The sequence below is a fragment of the Xyrauchen texanus genome, chromosome 36 (genome assembly GCF_025860055.1).
Source record: "Xyrauchen texanus isolate HMW12.3.18 chromosome 36, RBS_HiC_50CHRs, whole genome shotgun sequence".
NCBI lineage: Eukaryota > Metazoa > Chordata > Actinopteri > Cypriniformes > Catostomidae > Xyrauchen > Xyrauchen texanus.
Genome location: NC_068311.1, coordinates 329,620 through 341,060, shown reverse-complemented (window position 1 = coordinate 341,060; position 11,441 = coordinate 329,620). Strand labels below are relative to the sequence as shown.

Here is an 11,441-nt window from a genome sequence, read left to right as displayed (position 1 = left end):
ACACACTCACACATTCTCACGGATGCACGCACGCATGCACACACACTCACACACTCACATGCACACACACACACTCGCACACACACTCTCACTTACACACATGCGCACACACACACACACTCACACACACACACACACACACACACTCACTCACACACACTCACACGCTCACTCTCCCACACACACACATTACTGTGAAACACCTGTTGACCGTCAGCGCTCGACTCTACAGGTGTACTCGTGGTGTTCAGTGTGTTAAGAACAGATTTAGTGGAGGTAATGAATGATGTCATCAGGACAGATGAGATTGACAAGCTGAGATGAGATTATTAATGGATATTGATCGCTGTTGTAAACACACATTCTCCATTATTTCCCATCTGCTGTATAAACTGCTGCTCAATGAAATGAACACCAGGAGAAACATCATAAACGCTGTTTCTATGGAGACATCACGTGTTCAGCGTCTGTGTAAGAAACCGTTCAGTACCTGACATCATTACAGAGACTTCACACTGAAATACACGTCATATGTTACACACATGTAATAATGAACATTCATGTCAATAAAAAAGCATAAATCAAATGATATTCATTTGGAGAGTGATTTCTGCTAATGTTGCAGCAGTTCTCAGGACTTTCATTTCATTTCTGATTTTACAGTTTGTGTTCATCTCTTTCTTGCTTCTTATGATGTTTTTGTTTTTTATTTGAATGCATTAAGGCTGCACGATTATGACAAAACTCATAACTGTCAATTATTTATTTTATTACTGTATTTGCAATTAATTCTGATTAATAATGTTTACATTAAATACTTATTTTGATTGGGGTATATGCGTGCCTTTATGTAGGCTACACCTGAAACCCCCCAGAAAAAAATACCAACTTACTAAAGTACACTAAACTAATTTTATATTACATTCACTTAATTAAAAATATACACTTAATATTCATGAAACTGTAAAAATATGGGAATATGTTATTCGTTAAATTACAATAATAGCCAGTAGATGGCAGCAGTGATCCACTCGTCACTGTGGATCAACGTTACTGTTGTAATAAAGTTGTTTCATGTATTTAGATATTATCAAACACTATTATTTGTCAAAGTTTAGCTTTATTATGTTTGCAGTCAAACCTGACCATGGTGTAACAAAGAGAAGATTTCTGTAACAAACAATTATTCTTCAAACTAATTCAGTCAGTGAAGTAAAACAATCGAAAATATCGAACAACTAATTAAAGCTAAATTGTGTGTGTGTGTGTGTGCGTGTGTACATGCATGTGTGTGTGTGTGTGCGTGTTAAAATCAAATTCTTTGTTTTTTTCTTATGCACGGTCAAATTTGACCGTAAACATGAAAGCTGTTTCACTCTTGGATAAAACCCCCTAGATTCATAGAATCATTTCAGAATTTTGTTTTGTTTGCAAATGTAGAAAAAGTCACCAAACATCGCAAGGCTCTTATAAAGGAAACCATTTTTATTTAATAAATAAATTAAAATAAATTCGGTCAAAAATGACCGAGGACTGTGAAAGGGTTAATGCTTCACTGCAAAAAAAAAAAAAAAATGTAAAAAACGTTTTTAAGAGTTTGTTTGCGCAACAGGACCTCAATAGAATGCTTAAACGAACACTTTCCCCAATCAGTTTATTGTGACCGCTGTAATTGTCATCTCGATTATTTATTGTGCAGCCCTAGAATGTGTTTGTCATGCATTATTTGTCACTTTTAATTTATGCATTTGATTTCATTTGTGCTTGCTTTTTTTCATTAGACACATTTGAATATTAAGTTTAAAGGCCTTTGGACAATTGCACCCCTGGATTCTGGTGGACAAGGTAAATTATTTAAAAGTTTCTTTCCTGTCTGTTTTCCTGATTTGCTCACCTCATCTTTTCCACAAGGATTTTCCGATCACATTTTATAAACCCTTTTTAATCTTGAAAGCATCTTTGGTTTCACTGCCTGTTATTCTTATGTGTCGTATTAAAAAAAAGTTTGGTTCAACAAATTTAATATTGATAAGATCACATGTTCCTGTCCAGCACTGAAAACACACAACAGAAAGTGTCTGTGATCCTAATCTATACCTGACCTCAGTCTGAACTCTGAATGCTTTTAATCATGTCTGGAAGCAGCGCAGCAGGAAATGTGAGTTTTTGGAGTCTGTATCACTGCGGTGTCTCACGCTGATTCTTCATGTCATGAATGGTAGGAAACACGTTTAATCAGCTTAACATCCTCAGAGCTCCAGTTAGAGATCACTGATCCACATTCATGCAGATTATTGATTGTTTACACCTGCATCAATTGATTCTCTTTTACAGGCTCTATCAGGCTAAATGTGCTTGAACTGAATGACCATTACATTATATTCCTAAAGGGAATTGAATCATCAGGCCCATATATTGAACTGGTAATGTTTCCAAAACTGAAAATGAATGAAGCGAATAGTTCAAATATTAGAGACTTTTCCATTTTGCTGCTCTGAATCAATATGTAAAATAAATAAACTGAGCAATTTATTATTCAATTGATTCATTTTTTAATCATTCCCGCTCGTAACCTTGGTCCGGTCAGGCTGGAACACATCACATGGATCCATCCAGACGTGTCAGGAAGGTAGTTATAAACATGTTGGATTAGCCACGCCCCTTCTTTCCAAAACCCAGCCCTGCAAAGATTCCAAATGAGCTTTATTGAAGCCGATATAGAGCAGAAACGGTTGTCAAAAACAACAGCTGCAAAACTGTGCCCTCTACTGGCAACTGTTATGAACAACATGGCATAAAAATGGCATTAAGCCTCAATAATTCACTGCAGCTACAATACTGTGAGAACGCACACTATGATTGACAGTCAGAGACCACAGACACATTTTAGTTTGTTGTTTACAGAGTTTAGTGATGTCATAGAGACCGGTGAGATATCTCACGACACTTATTACATTAATATCTTTCAGGGAGTCAGAACATTTTTGCAAAGCATTTCATGAAATAACAGCTACAACAACTGTGTGTTTAATTCACTTTCACGACTACAACGGCTGATTGTGACTTTATAAACACTTGCTTTTCGCTCTGTTACTCATGCACTATTATATTATGATATAGAAGCACGTTTACTATAATGCACCATTTGAAAAACTATATATTGTAACGCTTGTATTACAAACCCAATGACATTTAGACACTTTATCCAATGTGGTTAACTTCTGTGGATGCTCACCTGAAGACGACGGTTCAAGCTGAAACATGTGAAATGTGCTTTTCATTTCAAAAGTTGTTTTTGGACACTATCGGTGAGGTATAGGTGCAGGGTTAGGGTAAAGGCCCAGATATACGAGATCGAAGAATGAACGGATGTGACGTCATTTAGAACTAAATCTGGCAAAAAAGGTGTTTTTGCGTTGGTTTTGGTGGTCCGGAACTGCTCGCCTGGGCGAACTTTTATGAAAACTTTCTGCCATTGGTCCACGTCATTGATGGGTGTGACCTGAAGCTCCACCTACTACTTTGTTTAAAGTTTTCAGCCAATATTCACCTTAAAATCTTCGTCTCATTACGACAACATTTCACCCGCTTTTGGCGCCCCCCACTGGACATTTAACTGGGAAACAGAGCCAAACGTGTAATAAGGCATGTCATTTTGTTTCACAAATATGTTACCATGGTCATATAATATTCATGAGATCAGGCTGGTAATGAAGGAGAAAACCACTCACACAAATGCCCGCTATAGTGCCCCTTGAGGCAACACTGAGAAATGCACACGTACTTGTGCTGCATTATGAATTGTAGCTAGAAGCATTTGCATTCATGTACTTGCTTAAAGTATATTGTGCACTTGACAGGCTGCAACTTAAAAATGAGAGAAATTAGAGTATGTGTTCTGTGTGGTTTGTATTTGAGCACTTAACTAAACCATAAACAAAGGCACGTCCTATAATTATTATTATTACTCTACATTTCTGCAGTTCTTCTTTAGTCTACTCCTGAAACGGATCACTCTGCAGATATTGTTGCTCTTGTATGATGAGTTTCTTTGGTTAAAAACAACTGCTATATGACTAAATTTAATTATAAATATATTTATTTACTTATGGTGTTTGTTGTCTCAGGTTGAGAAGAATGAAGAAGCTGACCAGGAGATCAAACAGGATGGAATTAAACCTGAGGAGAATGCCCACAAGGCAGCCACCAAGATCCAGGCCAGCTTCCGCGGACACATCACCCGGAAAAAAATGAAAGATGGCGAGAAAGAGGAGAACGGCGCTGTTCCGGAAGAATCCGCCGAGACCACTGAGGGTGATGATAAGAAAGAGCGAATCTCTCCATCTGAGGAGAAACCGCCGGAGGTGTCCACGGAAACAGCGGAAAAGAACAAACCGGCTAAGAGTCCCGCGGCCGAGCAACCCAACTCACCTGCTGCTGAAGTCCCGCCCACTGTCACTGCTGACCCCACACCTTCAGACACGCCCGCTAAAGAAGACGTGAAGGAGCAGCCACAGGAAGTGGAAAAGCCTAAAGAACCCGAGAGCGCCTCCGATGCTGTGGCCGAGAAACCCGCCGAAGAACCCGCCGTAAACGCACAGAATGAGGAAGAGGAGAATGAGGAAGCCAAACAAGCCCATGTGCCTGACGATGCTGAGAGCCGTGAAACAGACCAAATAGACCAAAAAGGTGCATTTCAAATCAACTCATCCACACACATTACAGATAACAGGTTTACATTGATCTCTTATAAACTAATGAAAGCGATCAACGAATGTCTTCTGAAGCAAATCGCCAGATTGGTTTAAGAAACAAATCAATAATTAATACGTTTTTAACTTAAAAAAAATGTATTCCTGCCAGCAGTCGACTCAACATGGAGCTGTCAAGTGCAATGGCGCATTCCTGCGAGAAGTCGGGAGTGTGCACTTTGTTTACAATAGAGGAACACACATGTCTTGTGGTGGACACATCTTCTGATGGGCACGTCTTGTAGTGGGCACGTCTGGTGGTGGACACATTTTGTAGTGGGCACGTCTTGTAGAGGGCACATCTTGTAGTGGGCATGTCTTGTAGGGGCACGTCTTGTAGAGGGCACGTCTTGTAGTGGGTGTGTCTAGTGATTGGCACGTCTTGTAGTGGGCACGTCTTGTAGTGGGCACGTCTTGTGTCCTCGTCTTGTAGATGGCACATCTTGTAGAGGGCAGGTCTTGTAGTGGGCGCATCTTGTGGTGGACACATCTTCTGGTGGGCACGTCTGGTGGTGGACACATCTTGTAGTGGGCACGTCTTGTAGGGGAAGGTCTTGTAGAGGGCACATCTTGTAATGGGCATGTCTTGTAGGGGCACGTCTTGTAGATGGCACGCCTTGTAGTGGGTGCGTCTAGTGATTGGCACGTCTTGTAGTGGGCACGTCTTGTTGTGGTCACATCTTGTAGAGGGCACGTCTTGTAGTGTCCTCGTCTTGTAGATGGCACGTCTTGTAGTGGGCATGTTCCTGCGAGAAGTCGGGAGCTTGCGCTTTGTTTACAATAGAGGAACACACATGTCTTGTGGTGGACATATCTTCTGGTGGGCACGTCTTGTACTAGGCACGTCTGGTGGTGGACACATCTTGTAGTGGGCACGTCTTGTCGAGGGCACGTCTTGTAGAGGGCACATCTTGTAGTGGGCATGTCTTGTAGGAGCACGTCTTGTAGAAGGCACGTCTTGTAGAGGGCACGTCTTGTAGAGGGCACGTCTTGTAGTGGGTGTGTCTAGTGATTGGCACGTCTTGTAGTGGGCACGTCTTGTAGAGGGCAGGTCTTGTAGTGGGCGCATCTTGTGGTGGACACATCTTCTGGTGGGCACGTCTGGTGGTGGACACGTCTTGTAGTGGGCACGTCTTGTACTGGGCACGTCTGGTGGTGGACACATCTTGTAGTGGGCACGTCTTGTCGAGGGCACGTCTTGTAGAGGGCACATCTTGTAGTGGGCATGTCTTGTAGGGGCACGTCTTGTAGAAGGCACGTCTTGTAGAGGGCACGTCTTGTAGTGGGTGTGTCTAGTGATTGGCACGTCTTGTAGTGGGCACGTCTTGTTGTGGACACGTCTTGTAGTGGGCACGTCTTGTGTCCTCGTCTTGTGTCCTCGTCTTGTAGATGGCACGTCTTGTTGAGGGCAGGTCTTGTAGTGGGCGCATCTTGTAGTGGGCATGTCTTGTTGTGGGCGCATCTTGTAGAGGGCATGTCATGTAGTGGGTGCGTCTAGTGGTGGGCATGTCTTGTAGTGGGCATGTCTTGTAGGGGCATGTCTTGTGGGCACATCTTGTAGGGGCAGGTCTTGTAGTGGGCAGGTCTTGTAGTGGGCATGTCTTGTAGGGGCATTTCTTGTAGTCGGCGCGTCTTGTAGTGGGCATGTCTTGTTGTGGGCGCATCTTGTAGAGGACATGTCATGTAGTGGGTGCATCTAGTGGTGGGCATGTCTTGTAGGGGCATGTCTTGTAGTGGGCGCATCTTGTAGTGGGCTTGTATTGTGGGTGCATCTTGTAGAGGGCATGTCATGTAGTGGGTGCATCTAGTGGTGGGCATGTCTTGTTGTGGGCGCATCTTGTAGAGGGCATGTCATGTAGTGGGTGCATCTAGTGGTGGGCATGTCTTGTAGTGGGCGCATCTTGTAGAGGGTGTGTCTTGTTGTGGGCATGTCTTGCTGTGGGCACATCTTGTAGTGGGCACGTCTTGTAGTGGCCGCATCTTGTTGAAGGCATGTCATGTAGTGGGTGCGTCTAGTGGTGGGCATGTCTTGTAGTGGGCGCATCTTGTAGAAGGCATGTCATGCAGTGGGTGCGTCTAGTGGTGGGCATGTCTTGTAGTGGGCGCATCTTGTAGAAGGCATGTCATGCAGTGGGTGCGTCTAGTGGTGGGCATGTCTCCGGATAGAGCTGATAAATGGAGGGGAAAGAGCTTCACAGAACATCAGAGAAAAAGTGACTAATGGTTCTTATTGTTACTTTCAGTATTTGCACAAACTCAAACCGCCTGTCCATTTATCAAGACATGATCTAAATGTGATGTTTCTGTGTGTGTAAATGAGTTAGAAACTTACAGTGTCTTTCTAATGGATTCACTAAGTGCTCAGTTGTGGTTTGACTAAAACTCTTTATTGACATGAACTCCATCTGAAAGATTTTACCACTTTACAAGCAGCAGAAGTTTCACCACATTCGTTAGAATAAATGGACACTAATTGGCCATGAATGAATCAGCCAACCAACCCTCAAAGCTACAATAAAATGACAAATCTGATTTCAAATAGCCAGAAACCCCACTAACCCTGATGTCCATTAACGATGATGAGTAACACCGTTAATGTGGCAGTATCACATTTATTCGTGTGATTGTGAGTGCTGTTGTTTTGTCCGCAGAGGCTGTTGATGACTCCAAACCAGCAGACGAGGCCGTTTCAGACGCTGGCAAAGAAGAGAACATTTGAACGACCAGTCCAATGTAAAATGAGAAATGAATCCACAGGCTGCTCTTTGATTGTGAAGACGGTCTGTTTTTATGTTTGTCTATTTTTGGGTGTGGCAGTGATTTTCTGACATTTGGAGGGAGTTTTCAAATGCATCATCGGCCGGACTCCTCCACATCACCAAAAGACTCATAACCTTCTACATACTCCGCTTCTGTCACTGATTACTCTATAGTTCCACACACACACACACACGTTTCGCTCTTTTCTTGTAGTACGCCAGCGCTGCTCTTCAGAGGGACCGCTGCAGTCCGTATTGATCCGTTTGCCGGTTTGTTGAGCTCACTGCATGAGAACTCTTCCTCCAGACGAAAGCATCCTCTTGCTCATCATCATACATGTGGCTTCTTTTCATGTCCTTGGTGTTATGACATTTTAATTGGAAATATCGCTGCCTGCTGTTTAAATAATTGAGAATATTAAATGAAAAGATCGAAACGAGCGCCAGGCTTTCTGTTCAAGTGAGTGCAATGTCAGGTTTGAATTTAAGGAATAAATAGTTGAAAATGGTTTCATGTCTGTTTTCGAAATAAAGAAATGTGCCAATTATCTTCACCACACGTGTTTTTCTTTTTAAGAGTTTGCCTGATGCGTGTAACGTTGATGTAAATGAAAAGCTGGTTTTAGAGAACTTGAGAGAACATCAAAGATATTCCGGGTTCAGTACAAGTTGAGTTCAATCGACTGCATTTGTGGCATAATGTCGATTACCACTCGTTCCTCATTTTCCTTAAAAACAACAAAAACCTGTTACAGGGAGGCACTTACAATAGAAGTCAATGGGGCCAATTTGTAAACATTAAAACACTCATTAGTCACGTTTCCACTATCGGGCCAATCAAGGGCGTGCTAGTGCGTGCCAGGGCCAGTTGCGTTCCCACCGTGGCTTCTGGGGTTCATCGTGCCTCCTCAGGGCTTTCTCGGGGCCATTGGCCTTTGGCCCGCCAGTCCGGCTTGGGCCGAACAAGACCAAACGGGGATTGAGGCGGAGTCAAACGTGGAGTTTCAGCGCACTTTCCAGCTTTTCCGGAGTTATTTGCCCAATGGTGGGTACACAGACTGATTATGGTCTTGCGGCTCGAGGTCTAAGGCTATTGGCCCTGGCTCGTACTGGCCCGATAGTGGAAAAGCGGCAACTATTTTTTCAAAAGTATTGACACAACATAAGGAGGGTAGAGTCACATGGGGTAACCTCCTCGTGATCGCTATAATGTGGTTCTCGCTCCCGGTGGGGCGTGTGGCGAGTTGTGCGTGGATGCCGTGGAGAATAGCGTGAATCCAACACACGCGCTGCGTCTCCACGGTAACGCACTCAACGAGTCACGTGATAAGATGCGCGGATTGACGGTTTCAGACGCAACTGAGATTCATCCTCCGCCACCCGGATTGAGTCACTACGCCACCACGAGGACTTAAGAGCGCATTGGGAATTGATTACAAACTGGGGAGAAAAAAAACAAAAACATTGGACAATATTTGAGATGATGTATAAAATCCTGAACACTTATAAAACAGAGAAAAATGTAAATAAAGTCCTCTACAAATCACTATATCATAGCAAACGTATTGAAAATTAGCACCCACAAAAGCAGGTAATTCAGCTTCTCCATTCACTTACATTAAACAACTCTCCTTGTTGACCGTTCCAAGATGGCACCACGGTTGTATCCGAACCAGCTGAATGAGGCATCTACGTATTTATATCTATGCTGTAAACAGTTTTGTAGCTGCAGTGAATTATTGAGGCTTAATGTCATTATTATGCCATGTTGTTCATAGCAGTTGCCAGTAGAGGGCGCTGTTTCACTGCAGCTGTTTTTAACAACCACTCCTGCTGCTGTCGGTCTCAATAAAGCTCATTTGGTATCTTTGGAGGGCGGGGTTTTGGAAAGAGGGGGTGTGGCTAATCCTTGGGTAGATTCTAGAATGGCTCAAATTGCTTAAAGCACCTTTAATATTATTCCACAAATGCTGCTGATTGAGATTAATTGCATTGAACACAGAATATCTATAAGATGATCATGCAGTTCTCAAACTCAAGCTGCTTTTTGTCATATTGGTGCACACTTTACACTTTACACACTAGAAACTCATGAAAACCCGAAATTTCATTCTCACACAAATGTATGCACATAGTAACGCAAGAGTTGGTTCTTGAAAACGTCAAAAATACAGTGAAACAACAATCTACAGGAAGATCTAACAATCTTTATATTCTTTATTTGCATGTTACATGATTAACATAATTCATAAACCTTTCATTTTTTTCACCAAAGAATTACAATCAATCCGTTTTAATTTTTAACCCAATTTCAAATACATCAAATTCAAATGACTTTATTTCCATTTTAAACATTTCATGAGTACTTTACAATGCAGAAGGGTTCAAAAATTGACTGCGGTAACTTGAGTAAATAAACGCAGTTAGAAAATTTTGATTGCTTTTAATGAGGATGTAGAACGACCCGGAAGAAAATCTCTTTCTATGCTGCCGAGACGCGGTCCGGCGTGTTCCATAGCTGAAGATTATTGATCAATAACACACATTCAGTTTTATTTTCATGTCACATCAGGAACACACACACACAACAAAATGGAGAACTAAACTTAACGTTAACTAAACCTCGGCCTGTTTGTAGGAACACAGGCATCTTCACATATAAAATCTTTTAGTCCAGTTCTTGTGGACGGAGAAGTTTGACTTTGGATTGGATGAAACCCAAATATCCGCCATCTTAAGTGGGCAGAGCTTCTACGAACTAAAGGAGACGTATGACGAGCCCTTAAAACTAGTCACCGGAGCCAGCGGAACACGCGGGTTCATCCAATCAAGGCCTCGGAGCTCACACACTGAAAGCTTATTGGCTGTGAGTGCTGTCAATCAAAGGGCGGTAGGTGTCGCCCAACAATCTCACTGCTTTGAAGTCACCGACGAACACGTCAATGCGAGTTCAACAGAATAAAGCATTTATTGTCTTTTGAATCTAATGGGCGAAATCATTCTGGCAGTCAGTGCAGGTCGTATAGTAGAGCAGCTGTTTCAAAGGTACGTCTAATTTTACATCGAGATGTTTCAATATCGTCTATTTGTATTAAAAACCTCTACGTTTAGACTCTAATTTCATAATTTCACCGCTGCAGATAAGTTACTACATGTTTACTATTAAGAAAGCTGAACTTGTGATTCGATTTCATTTACATATGAGGACATTCATAAAGATATTTACAGGTAACGGACGTTTGAGGTGGAAAGAGTCGAGCGATGGGATCAGATAAAGTGACGCATTCATTGGTGTCGTACGTCTCAAACTTCTTACAGTATAACGATGAAGATTTCACAAACACGCACAAATGTGAGGTTCATATGTGGGAGGGGCTTAAGAAATGTGAATTTAATTAAATGCTTAACCCCGCCCATGTCTTAAGTACGTGGGAGGGGTTAATGAAATGGGAGGAGTTTCAAAGACATTCTGAGGAAGGAGTTCATTTAATTCAAGAAATTTAAGGTATAGGCGGAGTTAAGTATGTGGGAGGGGTTTATACGATGGGAGGAGTTTAAAGACATTCCAAGGAAAAAGTTAATTTAATTCAAGGAATTTAAGGTATGGGCGGGGTTAACGAGATGGGAGGAGTTTAAAGGATACACTATGGAAGGAGTTAATTTAATACAAAGAATGTAAGACTTGGGCGGGGTTAATGAGATGGGAGGAGTTTAAAGGATACTCTATGGAAGGAGTTAATTTAATACAAAGAATGTAAGACTTGGGCGGGGTTAATGAGATGGGAGGAGTTTAAAGGATACACTATGGAAGGAGTTAATTTAATACAAAGAATGTAAGACTTGGGCGGGGTTAATGAGATGGGAGGAGTTTAAAGGATACACTATGGAAGGAGTTAATTTAATACAAAGAATGTAAGACTTGGGTGGGTTA

The 11,441-nt window shown here is 42.1% G+C and overlaps 1 protein-coding gene across 1 annotated transcript in view; it reads left to right on the top strand.

The window, feature by feature from the left end:
• The window catches only part of gap43 (growth associated protein 43), an 11,493-nt gene extending 3,445 nt beyond the window's left edge, over positions 1-8,048 (top strand). Inside the window, exons 2-3 of the mRNA XM_052107806.1 lie at positions 4,128-4,689; positions 7,403-8,048. Of these exons, the coding sequence (XP_051963766.1) occupies positions 4,128-4,689; positions 7,403-7,470 (630 nt within the window). The 3' untranslated portion in view covers positions 7,471-8,048. The remainder of the gene's footprint in view (positions 1-4,127; positions 4,690-7,402) is intronic.
• The last annotated feature ends 3,393 nt before the right edge of the window (positions 8,049-11,441 follow it).